Source organism: Haliotis rufescens, unplaced genomic scaffold (genome assembly GCF_023055435.1).
Source record: "Haliotis rufescens isolate VD_foot unplaced genomic scaffold, xgHalRufe1.0.p SCAF_6, whole genome shotgun sequence".
Lineage (NCBI taxonomy): Eukaryota > Metazoa > Mollusca > Gastropoda > Lepetellida > Haliotidae > Haliotis > Haliotis rufescens.
This window is the reverse complement of record NW_025964334.1, coordinates 11,167,413-11,191,830: the sequence shown is the minus strand read 5'-3', so window position 1 is coordinate 11,191,830 and position 24,418 is coordinate 11,167,413. Positions and strand designations below refer to the sequence as shown.

The following is a 24,418-nucleotide window of genomic DNA, read 5'->3' as shown; positions in this document are numbered from 1 at the left end:
CTTTCTGGTCATATGTCGAACCACAAAGATCAGATGACATCTTAAGAGTTGTATGATCACACCCAATCTTATGCACTCTCATATGGGTGTTGGATATGTGTCTGTTACAACGAGCAGCAGTTAAAATACGCATAACTTCTGGACGTGTAGAGCGACTGTTGTAAAGATACAAGGAGTATTTAAACTAAAGAAAGCAAGAGTATGACAAACCTTAAGAAGAAATTCACATTCCTTATATTGATCATATATGTTATGTTTGTCAGATTAAGCCTTTTGTACTGACTTTCTAATGTTCATTCATCGGTATAGAAATGATAGAAATATTGTCAAGAGAAATATAGAGGCAATGCACGAAACAATGACACGATTTGTTTATTCCAACCACTAGGCGACGACGGCGTTGGCGAGTGGAGCCAGTGGAGTGCTGCAGTATGCACAGCCACCTGTGGTGAAGGCCAAAAGGGAAGCGTGGAAAGAAGCAGAAGTTGTGTTACGCCAGCCAATAATATCAGCTGTACAGCCGCACTAACAGAAACCCAAATGGGAAACTGCGGCCTGCCTAAATGCCCAGGTAAATGTGAAGCTATGTATAAATGTACCACTTTCTTGTACTGCAGTTTATAAAATGTAGCAACCCTACCCAGAGAAGTAACTCCTTTCCTGTATATTCTGAGTGCTCTGTGTCCACCGTCACAGTATGGAAAAGCCTCACCTCTTTGACTGAAGCAACTCTGACAGAGCGAGTTTGTATGTAAAGGTTGTTTGCATTAATAGTGTGTCTCCAAGTTAACAAAGTAATACGAGTGGAATATCAAATCCGCCTCCAATGCACTTGCTCGTATGACACATGCTCCCAAAATAAGATATTAAAAACCAAGTCCATTTTCTGCTGTAAATCAATCGCCAACTGTTTTCATTAACTACATTTTGAAATATATGGAATATCCTGATAACATTATGTATGAATTTCTAAAGGCATCACATAGATCATCACTTTGCTATATTTGACGCACACTGTACAGGTGATACATGGGCAGCACAAAAAAGAGTGGTAGTGAATAAACAACACTGGTTTCTTTTTCTACGTGCAAAACAGAAATATCCCTTATTTCACAATCCGCAGCAAATAGTCGGATGAACATAATATCAGCATTTGCTACACAATTGTCACATTTGTTTTTGATAATATATGGATTGCTAGCATATCACTGTGTTGACCATGTTGATACTTTGCAGTTAATGGAGGGCTGTCAAACTGGACATCGTGGTCAATCGTACCCTGCCCTCTCACATGTGGAGTAGATGCCATGACAAATCAGAGCAGACGTAGGGATTGTAACAACCCCGTTCCGGAAGCTGGTGGCAAGAACTGCACAGGTCCACTGATGGAAAGCAGTCAGACACACTGCAATGTCCCTCCATGTAGTGGTATGTGAAGGCCAATTTGTCATTCAGTTTATACTTCTGTAGTGTACATGTACAACTTTCAGTTTAATTATTGGATGACGAAACTTTGCCTTTCTGGTCATATGTCGAACCACAAAGATCAGATGACATCTTAAGAGTTGTATGATCACACCCAATCTTATGCACTCTCATATGGGTGTTGGATATGTGTCTGTTACAACTAGCAGCAGTTAAAATACGCATAACTTCTGGACGTGTAGAGCGACTGTCGTAAAGATACCAGGAGTATTTAAACTAAAGAAAGCAAGAGTATGACAAACCTTAAGAAAAAATTCACATTCCTTATATTGATCATATATGTTATGTTTGTCAGATTAAGCCTTTTGTACTGACTTTCTAATGTTCATTTATCGGTATAGAAATGATAGAAATATTGTCAAGAGAAATATAGAGGCAATGCACGAAACAATGAGACGATTTGTTTATTCCAACCACTAGGCGACGACGGCGTTGGCGAGTGGAGCCAGTGGAGTGCTGCAGTATGCACAACCACCTGTGGTGAAGGCCAAAAGGGAAGCGTGGAAAGAAGCAGAAGTTGTGTTACGCCAGCCAATAATATCAGCTGTACAGCCGCACTAACAGAAACCCAAATTGGAAACTGCGGCCTGCCTAAATGCCCAGGTAAATGTGTAGCTATGTATAAATGTACCACTTTCTTGTACTGCAGTATATAAAATGTAGCAACCCTACCCAGAGAAGTAACTCCTTTCCTGTATATTATGAGTGCTCTATGTCCACCATCACAGTATGGAAAAGCCTCACCTCTTTGACTGAAGCAGCTCTGACAGAGCGAGTTTGTATGTAAAGGTTGTTTGCATTAATAGTGTGTCTCCAAGTTAACAAAGTAATACGAGTGGAATATGAAATCCGCCTCCAATGCACTTGCTCGTATGACACATGTTCCCAAAATAAGATATTAAAAACCAAGTCCATTTTATGCTGTAAATCAATCGCCAACTGTTTTCATTAACTACATTTTGAAATACATGGAATATCCTGATAACATTATGGATTAATTTCTAAAGGCATCAGATAGATCATCACTTTGCTATATTTGAAGCACACTGTACAGGTGAGACATGGGCAGCACCAAAACGAATGGTAGCGAATAAACAACACTGGTTTCTTTTTGTACGTGCAAAACAGAAACATCCCTTATTTCACAATCCGCAGCAAATAGTCAGATGAACATAATATCAGCATTTGCTACACAATTGTCACATTTGTTTTTGTTAATATATGGATATCTAGCATATCACTGTGTTGACCATGTTGATACTTTGCAGTTGATGGAGGGCTGTCAAACTGGACATCGTGGTCAATCGTACCCTGCCCTCTCACATGTGGAGTAGATGCCATGACAAATCAGAGCAGACGTAGGGATTGTAACAACCCCGTTCCGGAAGCCGGTGGCAAGAACTGCACAGGTCCACTGATTGAAAGCAGTCAGACACACTGCAATGTCCCTCCATGTAGTGGTATGTGAAGGCCAATTTGTCATTCAGTTTATACTTCTGTAGTGTACATGTACAACTTTCAGTTTAATTATTGGAGGACGAAACTTTGCCTTTCTGGTCATATGTCGAACCACAAAGATCAGATGACATCTTAAGAGTTGTATGATCACACCCAATCTTATGCACTCTCATATGGGTGTTGGATATGTGTCTGTTACAACGAGCAGCAGTTAAAATACGCATAACTTCTGGACGTGTAGAGCGACTGTTGTAAAGATACAAGGAGTATTTAAACTAAAGAAAGCAAGAGTATGACAAACCTTAAGAAGAAATTCACATTCCTTATATTGATCATATATGTTATGTTTGTCAGATTAAGCCTTTTGTACTGACTTTCTAATGTTCATTCATCGGTATAGAAATGATAGAAATATTGTCAAGAGAAATATAGAGGCAATGCACGAAACAATGACACGATTTGTTTATTCCAACCACTAGGCGACGACGGCGTTGGCGAGTGGAGCCAGTGGAGTGCTGCAGTATGCACAGCCACCTGTGGTGAAGGCCAAAAGGGAAGCGTGGAAAGAAGCAGAAGTTGTGTTACGCCAGCCAATAATATCAGCTGTACAGCCGCACTAACAGAAACCCAAATGGGAAACTGCGGCCTGCCTAAATGCCCAGGTAAATGTGAAGCTATGTATAAATGTACCACTTTCTTGTACTGCAGTTTATAAAATGTAGCAACCCTACCCAGAGAAGTAACTCCTTTCCTGTATATTCTGAGTGCTCTGTGTCCACCGTCACAGTATGGAAAAGCCTCACCTCTTTGACTGAAGCAACTCTGACAGAGCGAGTTTGTATGTAAAGGTTGTTTGCATTAATAGTGTGTCTCCAAGTTAACAAAGTAATACGAGTGGAATATCAAATCCGCCTCCAATGCACTTGCTCGTATGACACATGCTCCCAAAATAAGATATTAAAAACCAAGTCCATTTTCTGCTGTAAATCAATCGCCAACTGTTTTCATTAACTACATTTTCAAATATATGGAATATCCTGATAACATTATGTATGAATTTCTAAAGGCATCACATAGATCATCACTTTGCTATATTTGACGCACACTGTACAGGTGAGACATGGGCAGCACAAAAAAGAGTGGTAGTGAATAAACAACACTGGTTTCTTTTTCTACGTGCAAAACAGAAACATCCCTTATTTCACAATCCGCAGCAAATAGTCGGATGAACATAATATCAGCATTTGCTACAAAATTGTCACATTTGTTTTTGATAATATATGGATTGCTAGCATATCACTGTGTTGACCATGTTGATACTTTGCAGTTAATGGAGGGCTGTCAAACTGGACATCGTGGTCAATCGTACCCTGCCCTCTCACATGTGGAGTAGATGCCATGACAAATCAGAGCAGACGTAGGGATTGTAACAACCCCACTCCAGAAGCCGGTGGCAAGAACTGCACAGGTCCACTGATGGAAAGCAGTCAGACACACTGCAATGTCCCTCCATGTAGTGGTATGTGAAGGCCAATTTGTCATTCAGTTTATACTTCTGTGGTGTACATGTACAACTTTCAGTTTAATTATTGGAGGACGAAACTTTGCCTTTCTGGTCATATGTCGAACCACAAAGATCAGATGACATCTTAAGAGTTGTATGATCACACCCAATCTTATGCACTATCATATGGGTGTTGGATATGTGTCTGTTACAACTAGCAGCAGTTAAAATACGCATAACTTCTGGACGTGTAGAGCGACTGTCGTAAAGATACAAGGAGTATTTAAACTAAAGAAAGCAAGAGTATGACAAACCTTAAGAAGAAATTCACATTCCTTATATTGATCATATATATTATGTTTGTCAGATTAAGCCTTTTGTACTGACTTTCTAATGTTCATTCATCGGTATAGAAATGATAGAAATATTGTCAAGAGAAATATAGAGGCAATGCACGAAACAATGACACGATTTGTTTATTCCAACCACTAGGCGACGACGGCGTTGGCGAGTGGAGCCAGTGGAGTGCTGCAGTATGCACAACCACCTGTGGTGAAGGCCAAAAGGGAAGCGTGGAAAGAAGCAGAAGTTGTGTTACGCCAGCCAATAATATCAGCTGTACAGCCGCACTAACAGAAACCCAAATGGGAAACTGCGGCCTGCCTAAATGCCCAGGTAAATGGGTAGCTATGTATAAATGTACCACTTTCTTGTACTGCAGTATATAAAATGTAGCAACCCTACCCAGAGAAGTAACTCATTTCCTGTATATTTTGAGTGCTCTATGTCCACCATCACAGTATGGAAAAGCCTCACCTCTTTGACTTAAGCAGCTCTGACAGAGCGAGTTTGTATGTAAAAGTTGTTTGCATTAATAGTGTGTCTCCAAGTTAACAAAGTAATACGAGTGGAATATCAAATCCGCCTCCAATGCACTTGCTCGTATGACACATGTTCCCAAAATAAGATATTAAAAACCATGTCTGTTTTATGCTGTAAATCAATCGCCAACTGTTTTCATTAACTAAATTTTGAAATACATGGAATATCCTGATAACATTATGTATCAATTTTCCTAAGGCATCAGATAGATCATCACTTTGCTATATTTGACGCACACTGTACAGGTGAGACATGGGCAGCACCAAAACGAATGGTAGTGAATAAACAACACTGGTTTCTTTTTCTACGTGCAAAACAGAAACATCCCTTATTTCACAATCCGCAGCAAATAGTCGGATGAACATAATATCAGCATTTGCTACACAATTGTCACATTTGTTTTTGATAATATGTGGATTGCTAGCATATCACTGTGTTGACCATGTTGATACTTTGCAGTCGATGGAGGGCTGTCAAACTGGACATCGTGGTCAATCGTACCCTGCCCTCTCACATGTGGAGTAGATGCCATGACAAATCAGAGCAGACGTAGGGATTGTAACAACCCCGCTCCAGAAGCCGGTGGCAAGAACTGCACAGGTCCACTGATGGAAAGCAGTCAGACACACTGCAATGTCCCTCCATGTAGTGGTATGTGAAGGCCAATTTGTCATTCAGTTTATACTTCTGTGGTGTACATGTACAACTTTCAGTTTAATTATTGGAGGACGAAACTTTGCCTTTCTGGTCATATGTCGAACCACAAAGATCAGATGACATCTTAAGAGTTGTATGATCACACCCAATCTTATGCACTCTCATATGGGTGTTGGATATGTGTCTGTTACAACTAGCAGCAGTTAAAATACGCATAACTTCTGGACGTGTAGAGCGACTGTCGTAAAGATACAAGGAGTATTTAAACTAAAGAAAGCAAGAGTATGACAAACCTTAAGAAGAAATTCACATTCCTTATATTGATCATATATGTTATGTTTGTCAGATTAAGCCTTTTGTACTGACTTTCTAATGTTCATTCATCGGTATAGAAATGATAGAAATATTGTCAAGAGAAATATAGAGGCAATGCACGAAACAATGACACGATATGTTTATTCCAACCACTAGGCGACGACGGCGTTGGCGAGTGGAGCCAGTGGAGTGCTGCAGTATGCACAACCACCTGTGGTGAAGGCCAAAAGGGAAGCGTGGAAAGAAGCAGAAGTTGTGTTACGCCAGCCAATAATATCAGCTGTACAGCCGCACTAACAGAAACCCAAATGGGAAACTGCGGCCTGCCTAAATGCCCAGGTAAATGGGTAGCTATGTATAAATGTACCACTTTCTTGTACTGCAGTATATAAAATGTAGCAACCCTACCCAGAGAAGTAACTCATTTCCTGTATATTTTGAGTGCTCTATGTCCACCATCACAGTATGGAAAAGCCTCACCTCTTTGACTTAAGCAGCTCTGACAGAGCGAGTTTGTATGTAAAGGTTGTTTGCATTAATAGTGTGTCTCCAAGTTAACAAAGTAATACGAGTGGAATATCAAATCCGCCTCCAATGCACTTGCTCGTATGACACATGTTCCCAAAATAAGATATTAAAAACCATGTCTATTTTATGCTGTAAATCAATCGCCAACTGTTTTCATTAACTACATTTTGAAATACATGGAATATCCTGATAACATTATGTATCAATTTTTCCTAAGGCATCAGATAGATCATCACTTTGCTATATTTGATGCACACTGTACAGGTGAGACATGGGCAGCACCAAAACGAATGGTAGTGAATAAACAACACTGGTTTCTTTTTGTACGTGCAAAACAGAAACCTCCCTTATTTCACAATCCGCAGCAAATAGTCGGATGAACATAATATCAGCATTTGCTACAAAATTGTCACATTTGTTTTTGATAATATATGGATTGCTAGCATATCACTGTGTTGACCATGTTGATACTTTGCAGTTGATGGAGGGCTGTCAAACTGGACATCGTGGTCAATCGTACCCTGCCCTCTCACATGTGGAGTAGATGCCATGACAAATCAGAGCAGACGTAGGGATTGTAACAACCCCGCTCCAGAAGCCGGTGGCAAGAACTGCACAGGTCCACTGATGGAAAGCAGTCAGACACACTGCAATGTCCCTCCATGTAGTGGTATGTGAAGGCCAATTTGTCATTCAGTTTATACTTCTGTGGTGTACATGTACAACTTTCAGTTTAATTATTGGAGGACGAAACTTTGCCTTTCTGGTCATATGTCGAACCACAAAGATCAGATGACATCTTAAGAGTTGTATGATCACACCCAATCTTATGCACTCTCATATGGGTGTTGGATATGTGTCTGTTACAACTAGCAGCAGTTAAAATACGCATAACTTCTGGACGTGTAGAGCGACTGTCGTAAAGATACAAGGAGTATTTAAACTAAAGAAAGCAAGAGTATGACAAACCTTAAGAAGAAATTCACATTCCTTATATTGATCATATATGTTATGTTTGTCAGATTAAGCCTTTTGTAATGACTTTCTAATGTTCATTCATCGGTATAGAATTGATAGAAATATTGTCAAGAGAATGTGGAGGCAATGCACGAAACAATGACACGATTTGTTTTTATTCCAACCACTAGGCGACGACGGCGTTGGCGAGTGGAGCCAGTGGAGTGCTGCAGTATGCACAACCACCTGTGGTGAAGGCCAAAAGGGAAGCGTGGAAAGAAGCAGAAGTTGTGTTACGCCAGCCAATAATATCAGCTGTACAGCCGCACTAACAGAAACCCAAATGGGAAACTGCGGCCTGCCTAAATGCCCAGGTAAATGTGTAGCTATGTATAAATGTGCCACTTTCATTTACTGCAGTATATAAAATGTAGCAACCCTACCCAGAGAAGTAACTCATTTCCTGTATATTTTGAGTGCTCTATGTCCACCATCACAGTATGGAAAAGCCTCACCTCTTTGACTGAAGCAGCTCTGACAGAGCGAGTTTGTATGTAAAGGTTGTTTGCATTAATAGTGTGTCTCCAAGTTAACAAAGTAATACGAGTGGAATATCAAATCCGCCTCCAATGCACTTGCTCGTATGACACATGTTCCCAAAATAAGATATTAAAAACCATGTCTATTTTATGCTGTAAATCAATCGCCAACTGTTTTCATTAACTACATTTTGAAATACATGGAATATCCTGATAACATTATGGATTAATTTCTAAAGGCATCAGATAGATCATCACTTTGCTATATTTGACACACACTGTACAGGTGAGACATGGGCAGCACCAAAACGAATGGTAGTGAATAAACAACACTGGTTTCTTTTTGTACGTGCAAAACAGAAACCTCCCTTATTTCACAATCCGCAGCAAATAGTCGGATGAACATAATATCAGCATTTGCTACACAATTGTCACATTTGTTTTTGATAATATATGGATTGCTAGCATATCAGTGTGTTGACCATGTTGATACTTTGCAGTTGATGGAGGGCTGTCAAACTGGACATCGTGGTCAATCGTACCCTGCCCTCTCACATGTGGAGTAGATGCCATGACAAATCAGAGCAGACGTAGGGATTGTAACAACCCCGCTCCAGAAGCTGGTGGCAAGAACTGCACAGGTCCACTGATGGAAAGCAGTCAGACACACTGCAATGTCCCTCCATGTAGTGGTATGTGAGGGCCAATTTGTCATTCAGTTTATACTTCTGTAGTGTACATGTACAACTTTCAATTTTAATTATTGGAAAACGAAACTTTGCCTTTCTGGTCATATGTCGAACCACAAAGATCAGATGACATCTTAAGAGTTGTATCATGACACACAATCTTATGGACTCTCATATGGGTGTTGGATATGTGTCTGTTACAATTAGCAGCAGTTAAAATACGCATAATTTCTGGACGTGTAGAGCGACTGTCGTAAAGATGCCAGGAGTATTTAAACTAAAGAAAGCAAGAGTATGACAAACCTTAAGAAGAAATTCACATTCCTTATATTGATCATATATATTATGTTTATCATACCAAGTTTTTTGTACTGACTTTCAAATGTTCATCTATCGTTGTAGACATGATAGAAATATTGTCAAGAGAAATATAGAGGCAATGCACGAAACAATGACACGATTTGTTTATTCCAACAACTAGGCGACGACGATGTTGGCGAGTGGAGCCAGTGGAGTGCTGCAGTATGCACAACCACTTGTGGTGACGGCCAAAAGGGAAGCGTGGAAAGAAGCAGAAGTTGTGTTACGCCAGCCAATAATATCAGCTGTACAGCCGCACTAACAGAAACCCAAATGGGAAACTGCGGCCTGCCTAAATGCCCAGGTAAATGTGTAGTTATGTATAAATGTGCCACTTTCTTGTACCTCAGTATATAAAATGTAGCAACCCTACCCAGAGAAGTAACTCATTTCCTGTATATTCTGAGTGCTCTATGTCCACCGTCACAGTATGGAAAAGCCTCACCTCTTTGACTGAAGCAACTCTGACAGAGCGAGTTTGTATGTAAAGGTTGTTTGCATTAATAGTGTGTCTCCAAGTTAACAAAGTAATACGAGTGGAATATCAAATCCGCCTCCAATGCACTTGCTCGTATGACACATGTTCCCAAAATAAGATATTAAAAACCATGTCCATTTTATGCTCTAAATCAATCGGCAACTGTTTTCATGCAACAACATTTTGAAATACATGGAATATCCTGATAACATTATGTATCAATTTCTGAAGGCATCAGATGGATCGTCACTTTGCTATATTTGACGCACACTCTACAGGTGAGACAAGGGCAGCATCAAAACGAATGGCAGTGAATAAACAACACTGGTTTCTTTTTCTACGTGAGAAACATCCCTTATTTCACAATCCACAGGAAATAGTCGGATGAACATAACATCAGCATTTGCTACACAATTGTTACATTTGTTATTGATAATATTTGGATTGCTAGCATATCACTGTGTTGACCATGTTGATACTTTGCAGTCGATGGAGGGCTGTCAAACTGGACATCGTGGTCAATCGTACCCTGCCCTCTCACATGTGGAGTAGATGCCATGACAAATCAGAGCAGACGTAGGGATTGTAACAACCCCGCTCCAGAAGCCGATGGCAAGAACTGCACAGGTCCACTGATGGAAAGCAGTCAGACACACTGCAATGTCCCTCCATGTATTGGTATGTGAAGGCCAATTTGTCATACAGCTTATACTTCTTTAGTGTACATGTACAACTTTCAGTTTAATTATTGGAGGACGGAACTTTGCCTTACTGGTCATATGTCGAACCACAAAGATCAGATGACATCTTAAGAGTTATATGATCACACACAATCTTATTCACTCTCATATAGGTGTTGGATATGTGTCTGTTACAACTAGCAGCAGTTAAAATACGCATAACTTCTGGACGTGTAGAGCGACTGTCGTAAAGATACCAGGAGTATTGAAACTAAAGAAAGCAAGAGTATGACAAACCTTAAGAAGAAATTCACATTCCTTATATTGATCATATATGTTATGTTTGTCAGATTAAGCCTTTTGTACTGACTTTCTAATGTTCATTCATCGGTATAGAAATGATAGAAATATTGTCAAGAGAAATATAGAGGCAATGCACGAAACAATGACACGATTTGTTTATTCCAACCACTAGGCGACGACGGCGTTGGCGAGTGGAGCCAGTGGAGTGCTGCAGTATGCACAGCCACCTGTGGTGAAGGCCAAAAGGGAAGCGTGGAAAGAAGCAGAAGTTGTGTTACGCCAGCCAATAATATCAGCTGTACAGCCGCACTAACAGAAACCCAAATGGGAAACTGCGGCCTGCCTAAATGCCCAGGTAAATGTGAAGCTATGTATAAATGTACCACTTTCTTGTACTGCAGTTTATAAAATGTAGCAACCCTACCCAGAGAAGTAACTCCTTTCCTGTATATTCTGAGTGCTCTGTGTCCACCGTCACAGTATGGAAAAGCCTCACCTCTTTGACTGAAGCAACTCTGACAGAGCGAGTTTGTATGTAAAGGTTGTTTGCATTAATAGTGTGTCTCCAAGTTAACAAAGTAATACGAGTGGAATATCAAATCCGCCTCCAATGCACTTGCTCGTATGACACATGCTCCCAAAATAAGATATTAAAAACCAAGTCCATTTTCTGCTGTAAATCAATCGCCAACTGTTTTCATTAACTACATTTTCAAATATATGGAATATCCTGATAACATTATGTATGAATTTCTAAAGGCATCACATAGATCATCACTTTGCTATATTTGACGCACACTGTACAGGTGATACATGGGCAGCACAAAAAAGAGTGGTAGTGAATAAACAACACTGGTTTCTTTTTCTACGTGCAAAACAGAAACATCCCTTATTTCACAATCCGCAGCAAATAGTCGGATGAACATAATATCAGCATTTGCTACACAATTGTCACATTTGTTTTTGATAATATATGGATTGCTAGCATATCACTGTGTTGACCATGTTGATACTTTGCAGTTAATGGAGGGCTGTCAAACTGGACATCGTGGTCAATCGTACCCTGCCCTCTCACATGTGGAGTAGATGCCATGACAAATCAGAGCAGACGTAGGGATTGTAACAACCCCACTCCAGAAGCCGGTGGCAAGAACTGCACAGGTCCACTGATGGAAAGCAGTCAGACACACTGCAATGTCCCTCCATGTAGTGGTATGTGAAGGCCAATTTGTCATTCAGTTTATACTTCTGTGGTGTACATGTACAACTTTCAGTTTAATTATTGGAGGACGAAACTTTGCCTTTCTGGTCATATGTCGAACCACAAAGATCAGATGACATCTTAAGAGTTGTATGATCACACCCAATCTTATGCACTATCATATGGGTGTTGGATATGTGTCTGTTACAACTAGCAGCAGTTAAAATACGCATAACTTCTGGACGTGTAGAGCGACTGTCGTAAAGATACAAGGAGTATTTAAACTAAAGAAAGCAAGAGTATGACAAACCTTAAGAAGAAATTCACATTCCTTATATTGATCATATATATTATGTTTGTCAGATTAAGCCTTTTGTACTGACTTTCTAATGTTCATTCATCGGTATAGAAATGATAGAAATATTGTCAAGAGAAATATAGAGGCAATGCACGAAACAATGAGACGATTTGTTTATTCCAACCACTAGGCGACGACGGCGTTGGCGAGTGGAGCCAGTGGAGTGCTGCAGTATGCACAACCACCTGTGGTGAAGGCCAAAAGGGAAGCGTGGAAAGAAGCAGAAGTTGTGTTACGCCAGCCAATAATATCAGCTGTACAGCCGCACTAACAGAAACCCAAATGGGAAACTGCGGCCTGCCTAAATGCCCAGGTAAATGGGTAGCTATGTATAAATGTACCACTTTCTTGTACTGCAGTATATAAAATGTAGCAACCCTACCCAGAGAAGTAACTCATTTCCTGTATATTTTGAGTGCTCTATGTCCACCATCACAGTATGGAAAAGCCTCACCTCTTTGACTTAAGCAGCTCTGACAGAGCGAGTTTGTATGTAAAGGTTGTTTGCATTAATAGTGTGTCTCCAAGTTAACAAAGTAATACGAGTGGAATATCAAATCCGCCTCCAATGCACTTGCTCGTATGACACATGTTCCCAAAATAAGATATTAAAAACCATGTCTGTTTTATGCTGTAAATCAATCGCCAACTGTTTTCATTAACTAAATTTTGAAATACATGGAATATCCTGATAACATTATGTATCAATTTTCCTAAGGCATCAGATAGATCATCACTTTGCTATATTTGACGCACACTGTACAGGTGAGACATGGGCAGCACCAAAACGAATGGTAGTGAATAAACAACACTGGTTTCTTTTTCTACGTGCAAAACAGAAACATCCCTTATTTCACAATCCGCAGCAAATAGTCGGATGAACATAATATCAGCATTTGCTACACAATTGTCACATTTGTTTTTGATAATATGTGGATTGCTAGCATATCACTGTGTTGACCATGTTGATACTTTGCAGTCGATGGAGGGCTGTCAAACTGGACATCGTGGTCAATCGTACCCTGCCCTCTCACATGTGGAGTAGATGCCATGACAAATCAGAGCAGACGTAGGGATTGTAACAACCCCACTCCAGAAGCCGGTGGCAAGAACTGCACAGGTCCACTGATGGAAAGCAGTCAGACACACTGCAATGTCCCTCCATGTAGTGGTATGTGAAGGCCAATTTGTCATTCAGTTTATACTTCTGTGGTGTACATGTACAACTTTCAGTTTAATTATTGGAGGACGAAACTTTGCCTTTCTGGTCATATGTCGAACCACAAAGATCAGATGACATCTTAAGAGTTGTATGATCACACCCAATCTTATGCACTCTCATATGGGTGTTGGATATGTGTCTGTTACAACTAGCAGCAGTTAAAATACGCATAACTTCTGGACGTGTAGAGCGACTGTCGTAAAGATACAAGGAGTATTTAAACTAAAGAAAGCAAGAGTATGACAAACCTTAAGAAGAAATTCACATTCCTTATATTGATCATATATGTTATGTTTGTCAGATTAAGCCTTTTGTACTGACTTTCTAATGTTCATTCATCGGTATAGAAATGATAGAAATATTGTCAAGAGAAATATAGAGGCAATGCACGAAACAATGACACGATATGTTTATTCCAACCACTAGGCGACGACGGCGTTGGCGAGTGGAGCCAGTGGAGTGCTGCAGTATGCACAACCACCTGTGGTGAAGGCCAAAAGGGAAGCGTGGAAAGAAGCAGAAGTTGTGTTACGCCAGCCAATAATATCAGCTGTACAGCCGCACTAACAGAAACCCAAATGGGAAACTGCGGCCTGCCTAAATGCCCAGGTAAATGGGTAGCTATGTATAAATGTACCACTTTCTTGTACTGCAGTATATAAAATGTAGCAACCCTACCCAGAGAAGTAACTCATTTCCTGTATATTTTGAGTGCTCTATGTCCACCATCACAGTATGGAAAAGCCTCACCTCTTTGACTTAAGCAGCTCTGACAGAGCGAGTTTGTATGTAAAGGTTGTTTGCATTAATAGTGTGTCTCCAAGTTAACAAAGTAATACGAGTGGAATATCAAATCCGCCTCCAATGCACTTGCTCGTATGACACATGTTCCCAAAATAAGATATTAAAAACCATGTCTATTTTATGCTGTAAATCAATCGCCAACTGTTTTCATTAACTACATTTTGAAATACATGGAATATCCTGATAACATTATGTATCAATTTTTCCTAAGGCATCAGATAGATCATCACTTTGCTATATTTGAAGCACACTGTACAGGTGAGACATGGGCAGCACCAAAACGAATGGTAGTGAATAAACAACACTGGTTTCTTTTTGTACGTGCAAAACAGAAACCTCCCTTATTTCACAATCCGCAGCAAATAGTCGGATGAACATAATATCAGCATTTGCTACAAAATTGTCACATTTGTTTTTGATAATATATGGATTGCTAGCATATCACTGTGTTGACCATGTTGATACTTTGCAGTTGATGGAGGGCTGTCAAACTGGACATCGTGGTCAATCGTACCCTGCCCTCTCACATGTGGAGTAGATGCCATGACAAATCAGAGCAGACGTAGGGATTGTAACAACCCCGCTCCAGAAGCCGGTGGCAAGAACTGCACAGGTCCACTGATGGAAAGCAGTCAGACACACTGCAATGTCCCTCCATGTAGTGGTATGTGAAGGCCAATTTGTCATTCAGTTTATACTTCTGTGGTGTACATGTACAACTTTCAGTTTAATTATTGGAGGACGAAACTTTGCCTTTCTGGTCATATGTCGAACCACAAAGATCAGATGACATCTTAAGAGTTGTATGATCACACCCAATCTTATGCACTCTCATATGGGTGTTGGATATGTGTCTGTTACAACTAGCAGCAGTTAAAATACGCATAACTTCTGGACGTGTAGAGCGACTGTCGTAAAGATACAAGGAGTATTTAAACTAAAGAAAGCAAGAGTATGACAAACCTTAAGAAGAAATTCACATTCCTTATATTGATCATATATGTTATGTTTGTCAGATTAAGCCTTTTGTAATGACTTTCTAATGTTCATTCATCGGTATAGAATTGATAGAAATATTGTCAAGAGAATGTGGAGGCAATGCACGAAACAATGACACGATTTGTTTTTATTCCAACCACTAGGCGACGACGGCGTTGGCGAGTGGAGCCAGTGGAGTGCTGCAGTATGCACAACCACCTGTGGTGAAGGCCAAAAGGGAAGCGTGGAAAGAAGCAGAAGTTGTGTTACGCCAGCCAATAATATCAGCTGTACAGCCGCACTAACAGAAACCCAAATGGGAAACTGCGGCCTGCCTAAATGCCCAGGTAAATGTGTAGCTATGTATAAATGTGCCACTTTCATTTACTGCAGTATATAAAATGTAGCAACCCTACCCAGAGAAGTAACTCATTTCCTGTATATTTTGAGTGCTCTATGTCCACCATCACAGTATGGAAAAGCCTCACCTCTTTGACTGAAGCAGCTCTGACAGAGCGAGTTTGTATGTAAAGGTTGTTTGCATTAATAGTGTGTCTCCAAGTTAACAAAGTAATACGAGTGGAATATCAAATCCGCCTCCAATGCACTTGCTCGTATGACACATGTTCCCAAAATAAGATATTAAAAACCATGTCTATTTTATGCTGTAAATCAATCGCCAACTGTTTTCATTAACTACATTTTGAAATACATGGAATATCCTGATAACATTATGGATTAATTTCTAAAGGCATCAGATAGATCATCACTTTGCTATATTTGACACACACTGTACAGGTGAGACATGGGCAGCACCAAAACGAATGGTAGTGAATAAACAACACTGGTTTCTTTTTCTACGTGAGAAACATCCCTTATTTCACAATCCACAGGAAATAGTCGGATGAACATAACATCAGCATTTGCTACACAATTGTTACATTTGTTATTGATAATATTTGGATTGCTAGCATATCACTGTGTTGACCATGTTGATACTTTGCAGTCGATGGAGGGCTGTCAAACTGGACATCGTGGTCAATCGTACCCTGCCCTCTCACATGTGGAGTAGATGCCATGACAAATCAGAGCAGACGTAGGGATTGTAACAACCCCGCTCCAGAAGCCGATGGCAAGAACTGCACAGGTCCACTGATGGAAAGCAGTCAGACACACTGCAATGTCCCTCCATGTATTGGTATGTGAAGGCCAATTTGTCATACAGCTTATACTTCTTTAGTGTACATGTACAACTTTCAGTTTAATTATTGGAGGACGGAACTTTGCCTTACTGGTCATATGTCGAACCACAAAGATCAGATGACATCTTAAGAGTTATATGATCACACACAATCTTATTCACTCTCATATAGGTGTTGGATATGTGTCTGTTACAACTAGCAGCAGTTAAAATACGCATAACTTCTGGACGTGTAGAGCGACTGTCGTAAAGATACCAGTAGTATTGAAACTAAAGAAAGCAAGAGTATGACAAACCTTAAGAAGAAATTCACATTCCCTATATTGATCATATATATTATGTTTGACAGACCAAGTCTTTTGTACTGACTTTCTAATGTTCATTCATCGGTATAGAAATGATAGAAATATTGTCAAGAGAAATATAGAGGCAATGCACGAAACAATGACACGATTTGTTTATTCCAACCACTAGGCGACGACGATGTTGGCGAGTGGAGCCAGTGGAGTGCTGCAGTATGCACAGCCACCTGTGGTGAAGGCCAGGAGGGTAGTATGGAAAAAAGCAGAAGTTGCGTTATGCCAGCCAATAATATCAGCTGTACAGCCGCACTAACAGAAACCCAAATGGGAAATTGCGGCCTGCCTAAATGCCCAGGTAAATGTGCAGCAATGTATAACTGTAACACTTTCATTTACTGCAGTATATAAAATGTAGCAACCCTACCCTGAGAAGTAACTCTTTTCATGTACATTCTGAGTGCTATATTTCCACAATCAGACTACAGAAAAGCCTCACCTCTTTGACTGAAGCAGCGTTGACAGAGAAAATTTGTATGTAAATGTTGTTTGCATCAATAGTGTGTCTCGAAGTTAAGAAAGGAGAGAGTACGAGTGGAATATCAAATCCGTCTCCAATTCAGTTGCGCGTATGACACATGTTTCCAAAATAAGATATTTAAAACCATGTCCATTTTGTGCCGTTACTCAATCGCCACATTTTGAAATACATGGAATATCCTGATAACGTTATGTATCAATTTCTAAAGGTATGAGAGAAATCGTCACTTTGCTATATTTGACGGACACTGTACATCTGAGACATGGGCAGAACCAAAACGAATCGTAGTGAATAGACAACACTGGTTTCTTTTTGTACATGCAAAACAGAAACATTCCTGATTTCACAATCCGGAGCAAATAGTCGAATGAACATAACATCAGCATTTGCTACACAATTGTCACATTTGTTATTGATAATATATGGATTGCTAGCATATCATTGTGTTGAACATTTTGATACTTTGCAGTTGATGGAGGGCTGTCAAACTGGACATCGTGGTCAATCGTACCCTGCCCTGTCACATGTGGAGTAGATGCCATGACAAATCAGAGCAGACGTAGGGATTGTAACAACCCTGTTCCAAAGGAAGGGGGCCAGAACTGTGTAGGCGCATTGACGGAAGGCAGTCGGACATTCTGCAATGTCCCTCCATGTATTGGTATGTCATTTGTATATGGGAATGCGATGATAATTTTAGTCGGATCAGTGGTTGAAAAAATAGTGTGGAGTTGGCCACAATTGGAACCACAAAGATGAAATATCAAATAAACAACTTTATCGGTTCGTTAAATGTTATGTATTGTATTAGCCGCCTTGCAATCTAGTGAATGTGAAATCCTTGTTTATATTTGAGGCAATTAGAATACAAATGATAACGTGACTTTAGATAGCTGTTCGTACATATATCACGAGTATATAATCAAAAGTAATCAGGAGCATGACCATGAAGATGTTGCTATGAGTTATTTTGCAAATGCCATACTGAAATCATATATATTTCTGCCAGAGCAACATTTGGGGATACTTTCAATGTTCGTCCTGCTTGCAAACATGCTATGGAGGTCGTCCGTAGAGTTACAAAATCATTGCACCAAAGAATGAAATGATTTCCTTTTTTCAACCTCTAGGCGACGACGATGTTAGCCAATGGACCAAGTGGAGTGCTGCAGAATGTACAGCCACCTGTGGTTTAGGCCTAAAAGGAAATATGGAAAGGACTAGAACTTGTATTGCACCTTCCAATAATATCAGCTGTGTTGCCACTCTCATAGAAAGGCAAATGGGTAACTGCCATCTTCCTAAATGCCCAGGTAAATGTGTTACCATTTGTAAACTGAACGACTTTCATGTTGAGATATTGTTCATGTGTGTAGCAACCCTATTCAGAGAAATAGATCATTGGAAACATATTCTTAGCGTTATATTTATACCACAAGAGCATAGAAAGGCAAATGGGTAACTGCTGTCTTCCTAAATGCCCAGGTAAATGTGTCACCATTTGTAAACTGAACGACGTTCATGTTGAGATATTGTTCATGTGTGTGTCAACCCTATCCAGATAAATAGATCATTGGAAACATATTCTAAGCATTATGTATAAACCACAAGAGCATATAAATAACAGCCCTTTGACTGAAGCAGCATTTTCAGAATGAGTCTACATGTACATGTTTATTTGAAATTATTAAATTGTTTCTAATTAAGCAAAAACGTAAATACATTTGAAATATGTAATCTATTACCTGTTAGTGTGTTCGTATGAAACAGGTTTTCTGGATAAGATATGGCAAAGGAAAGGTTCCTATTGTGTTCCCAATCAATGAGCAACCGCCTCTGTGGTCTAGAGGTAGAGCGTCCGCCCGGAGAGCGGAAGGTCCGGGGTTCGCTCCCCGGCCGCGTCATACCAAAAGACGTTTAAGGATGGTACTTGATGGTACTATATGTTACCCTGTAACTGCGCTCGGCATTGAGGGGCAAAAATAAGGACAGGTCGGCTCGGAGTCAGTATACTCTGTCTGAGTGAGGTATTCATGTTACACTGCGGCATGGTATCTCAGTTTGCTTGCGCTTTATATCGGCATCAGTCAGGACCAGTACAAGCAGCCACACACATGTGCATGCACGTCGCTATGTAAGTGCAATAATCTTGGACGCCCAATTTAACCTCACCCCAATCAATCAGAAGCCTTTTTGAAACTTCGCAGTTGATGGAGGGATGTCAAACTGGACATCGTGGGCAATTGTACCATGCTCATTCACATGTGGAGTAGATGCCATGACAAATCAGAGCAGACGTAGGGATTGCAACAACCCTGTTCCAAAGGAAGGAGGCCAGAACTGTGTAGGCGCATTGACGGAAAGCAGTCAGACATTCTGCAATGTCCCTCCATGTCTTGGTATGTCAATTTGAGTCATACTTATTTCTGTAGTGGATATGGCAATGCGATGATAAATGTAGACGGATCATTGGTTGCAACAATAGTGTAGTGTTGGTCTCAATTGGATCCACAAAGAAAATGTATCAAATAAACAGCTGTATCGGCTCACTAAATATATATATATATATATATATATATATATATATATATATATATATATATTGTGGACGTATTTCTAATGTGTTTTACAACGTCGCAGGCGATGACAACGTCACACAATGGTCAGATTGGAGTGACACGTCCTGTCAAGCTACGTGTGGTCAAGAAAGAGAAGATATTGTGGAGAGAAAAAGAACTTGCATCGATCCTGCAAATGGTATCAATTGTACAGCACTACTCCATGATACCACAAAGAGGTTTTGTGGTCTTCCGAAGTGCCCAGGTAATAATTATGAAAAGCTCCTTTCAAGCGTTGCATTACCTACATTAGGTATAATGAATCTCCAATGCAATCAATAGACATATTTTTAAAGTTGCCCTAAAAATAAATATGACCGGATGCCAGGAATTTGTTACGTTTTAATGAAAAACGTTTAACATGTTTCATTATTATCATTATTATTATCAGAATATATATTAGTATCAGAAGTAGTAGCAGCAGAAACAGCAGTTGTAGTAATAGTAGTATTAGAAGTGGTAGTAGTAGCCTTATAAACATAATAGCTGTACATTTGTGTAAGCTAATATAGTTGAACCAGACAAAGTTTGGAATCAGTTAATGCTTAAAAGTTGTGTCATCGTTGATCAATTTGACATAACTTCTGTCTGTACAAAGTGCAAGCATCGTTTTCCAACTGGACGGAGTGGTCAATCGTCCCCTGCCCAAGTACCTGTGGAGCTTCTGCCACGACAACCCGGAGTAGGCAGAGAACATGCATCAATGGTCCTTCCTCAGCACTCAGCGATAGTGGGTGTTCAGGGCCTTTAAACGAAACAGAGACGCTATTTTGCAATATCTCAGCGTGTTCTGGTACGTGGAAGTCATTTTCGTAAACAAAATGACCCAGTGATTCTGAGTGTGTATGCGCAAACTTTAACCTAACTTGAACTTAAAGTCTCCTTTTTCAGAGATCATTGAAGAAGTAAGATGTCACGCTTTGTGTTCGCATAGTTTTTTCAGATTGGAAACGGTGCATGGTTTGTCCCTTGTCAAAATGCGCGATGCTATATAATTGTTACATATAGTTTCACACCTCCTTACTCATTCTTTACTCAAGAGCAGGGCATGCTTACCCTTTTTTCGTGTACACCCGGTGTCATCACCAATGTTGATGTAACCAGGAGAGCAGGGCATGGTACCATTTTCGTTAACATCTTGTATCATCACTTATTTTGATGTAACCATTAGAGTAGCACATGCGTACTTTTTTCGCGAAAACCTGGAGTCATTAATAATTTTCAGTGATCCATTCATATACTTTTCAACACCATTTACCTGTTACCTTTTGTACTTTCTGTTTCGTCGGATACTTGATACAGATGATTCTTCAGCGTTGGCGTCTTGAATTTTGATAGACACATTTCGTTTCTGTGTATGTATGATTTATTCACGTCTGTCTATAGATGATGACGATGTCGGTGCTTGGTCACTGTGGACGGATCCGGAATGTACTGTGTCCTGCGGTCCGGGAACAAAAGCCTTCGTGTCAAGAATCAGGAAATGTACAAGGCCAGCAAATGGTTTTAATTGTACCCAAACTCTTCAAGATACAGAGTTTAGAGACTGTGGTCTTCCTGAATGCCGAGGTAACTTTATAATACATGGAAGTTCAGTACATTTTGTAATTCATTCTTGTAATTATAGAAACGTTTTTGGTCTCTTTAAGAATCATGATCGTGAAGTACTTTGCCATTATCAACAGACAATGGGGTAGCCTTTTTTAAATACTCTCTTGTCCTCTAATTTCAAAAAGACAAAGAGATTGTGTTTGACAATCTGAGGTCGTTTGATTTATTTATTCCATAAAGATGCACTTTATTAAATACAAGTCAAAGAACAATAATTTTCTGTACTATTTGTGTCCATTGGTTTTACTGTTAAGCCTCAAAATCTTGTTTCGTCTGTTGTCAACCTAACATGTCTACGTACACGACAATCTTCCCTGCACTGACATTATTTTGGAACCAACTGTATATGTTAGACTCCCATAACCTCTCTCGGAGTTTGCAATACACTGTTATAAAATTGGCATTTAAGAGTTTTCATGTCCATAGTCAACGGAGGGTTGTCACTCTGGTCATCGTGGACACCGGATCCATGTTCAGTGACCTGTGGGGTATCTGCTTTGACCAGTCAGAGAAGGACGAGGCAATGCAACAACCCTGCGCCAAACCATGGTGGAAATCCGTGCACAGATCCCCTTCTGGAAACTAGTTTCACATTTTGTGATGTCCAAGCATGCGATGGTAAGCAAGCGTAATTCCATTGCAAGTAAAATAATTTAAAACATTTATGAATATGTACTGCACATTATATTGTTCCAAATAAAAGGAAGCAAGCATAAAGTATAGACGATACCAAAGTCGTCATCTGGCAAGGTACAAGAATACTTTTACTGTTTAACAGTAGCAATATCCCTATAAATGATGAGACGAGGTCAGTCATGTGTAATGTTACTCACATAATCACCAAAGATGCGACATAGTACATATTGACATATTGAATGAGTTGGGTCTTGAGCTATTGGCAATATCCCAGCAATATCACCCACGAACACCAGAAATGGGCATCACACATTATATCCATGTTGAGTCTCAAACCCAGGCATTCGGCGGGTGCTACCAGTGGGGCTGAAACATTGCCATGAGGTAGTGATTCATTAGCATCCACCTGCTTATGAAATGTAGGAATCATACAATGAAGACCTTTAGTACAGATTTCTTATCATTAGGAAAAAAATTTCTTATCGCTTGTTATTTAAATATAGTATAACTTGAGCTATTTCGAGAGTACTATAGTACATATTGACATAGTACATATTGACATCAAAATCGAAATCAAAGGAATATCTTAGAAACTTTTGTGCATCGAAATAATCAAAATGACAGCAGTATCTATACCAAGTTTTAACAATCAAGAATATCCTCTTCATGTCGAGGAATATATAATTAGATCCGGCTCTACATTTCCCAACCCCTTAGGTATCTTTGAGCAGATTAATTGTATTCGAATTTTACGGAAAGGCATTTTTTGCTTACAAATTAAGCTGTCCTGGTTTCACCATCAAACGTCTCAATAACGAAAACGTGTCATTTCGATGTTTTATTTATTGATGACATATATCTAATGTGTTTTACAACGCCACAGGCGATGACAACGTAACACAATGGTCAGATTGGAGTGACCAGCCCTGTCAAGCCACGTGTGGTCAAGGAAGAGAGAATCTTTTGGAGAGAAAAAGAACTTGCATCGATCCTGCCAATGGTTTCAATTGCACAGCACAGTTGCAACATACATCAATAAGGGGCTGCGGTCTTCCCGAATGTCCAAGTAGGTTTTGATAAATATCTTTTGAACAAATACGTTTGACTGCGATGACGTTATTGTTAAGGAAAAACACATGATGTGTTTTAAGGCGTCAAAATTACCGACTGCTAATTTGGGTTCTAGTCTGATATTTTTAAAGGAATAGTTTGTTCAGAAAGATGCCCATAAGGATTAGTTGTTGGCAGAGTAGAAAACAGTAAATAGTTGGTCAAATTATTTGTGTTAACGGTGAAAATGAATGAACTGTTTGATGACGCTCAGTAAATAAATGCATAAGAAAATTACAATGTATGGCAGTGGTTACGGCTGGGAATAAAATATACTGTTCTAAAACCTCCTATCCCAAAACCCATCCAAATGAAATAGATCCAACCTCAGGGCGTTAAGCTAGCACGATCTAAAATAACAATGCTAACAATGTGTGTGAGGTCGATCCGTGAATTGAAACAATTTCTTATTCGTAGTTCATGGAGGATTGTCAACGTGGACATCGTGGTTTATGGTTCCCTGTTCAAGAACATGTGGAGTATCGGCCACGACAACTCAGAGTAGAAGGAGGTCGTGCACCAATCCTACTCCAAGATACGGTGGGAGCAATTGTACAGGAAATCTGGAAATAACCAGGACGATATTCTGTGATGTCGAGGCATGTGCTGGTATGTGAATGTTATTTACCTAATTATTCGAACTTAATAGCGGAATATCAGAATGTGGTTGGGATGTTATTGGTCAATACATGTAAACTGTTGCTGTCATGTCACATGCTAAAATACGCTTTAATATCAGAAGCTATGTTTCTATTCATTCGAATCATTTCGCGGAATGATAAAATGCTGCTGTGAGTTTAGAGATAAATAAAGAAGGATTTCGTTTTAATTGAACTTTACGTGAGAAAATTATATTAAATATGAATGTATCTTCAGATTTATCTAAAATGATATTCTGATACACAGGATAAACTAATGGAAACGCATGGACATTCATGAGTTTGATATGTTCTGACCATTACATTTCCTCAATTCGATCAGATATCCTACTTGTTGTTACCCTG

General features: G+C 39.7%; 1 protein-coding gene across 1 annotated transcript in view; it reads left to right on the top strand.

Moving 5' to 3' along the window:
- Positions 1–24,418, top strand: part of LOC124120098 — an 81,371-nt gene that overhangs the window by 48,163 nt on the left and 8,790 nt on the right. Inside the window, exons 65-94 of the mRNA XM_048385956.1 lie at positions 389–571; positions 1,237–1,428; positions 1,906–2,088; positions 2,754–2,945; positions 3,423–3,605; positions 4,271–4,462; positions 4,940–5,122; positions 5,789–5,980; positions 6,458–6,640; positions 7,308–7,499; positions 7,978–8,160; positions 8,826–9,017; positions 11,008–11,190; positions 11,856–12,047; positions 12,525–12,707; positions 13,374–13,565; positions 14,043–14,225; positions 14,893–15,084; positions 15,563–15,745; positions 16,405–16,596; positions 17,074–17,256; positions 17,909–18,100; positions 18,570–18,752; positions 19,647–19,838; positions 20,080–20,262; positions 20,656–20,850; positions 21,444–21,626; positions 22,095–22,286; positions 23,188–23,370; positions 23,832–24,023. Coding sequence (XP_048241913.1) covers positions 389–571; positions 1,237–1,428; positions 1,906–2,088; positions 2,754–2,945; positions 3,423–3,605; positions 4,271–4,462; positions 4,940–5,122; positions 5,789–5,980; positions 6,458–6,640; positions 7,308–7,499; positions 7,978–8,160; positions 8,826–9,017; positions 11,008–11,190; positions 11,856–12,047; positions 12,525–12,707; positions 13,374–13,565; positions 14,043–14,225; positions 14,893–15,084; positions 15,563–15,745; positions 16,405–16,596; positions 17,074–17,256; positions 17,909–18,100; positions 18,570–18,752; positions 19,647–19,838; positions 20,080–20,262; positions 20,656–20,850; positions 21,444–21,626; positions 22,095–22,286; positions 23,188–23,370; positions 23,832–24,023 — 5,628 coding nt within the window. The remainder of the gene's footprint in view (positions 1–388; positions 572–1,236; positions 1,429–1,905; positions 2,089–2,753; positions 2,946–3,422; positions 3,606–4,270; positions 4,463–4,939; positions 5,123–5,788; positions 5,981–6,457; positions 6,641–7,307; positions 7,500–7,977; positions 8,161–8,825; positions 9,018–11,007; positions 11,191–11,855; positions 12,048–12,524; positions 12,708–13,373; positions 13,566–14,042; positions 14,226–14,892; positions 15,085–15,562; positions 15,746–16,404; positions 16,597–17,073; positions 17,257–17,908; positions 18,101–18,569; positions 18,753–19,646; positions 19,839–20,079; positions 20,263–20,655; positions 20,851–21,443; positions 21,627–22,094; positions 22,287–23,187; positions 23,371–23,831; positions 24,024–24,418) is intronic.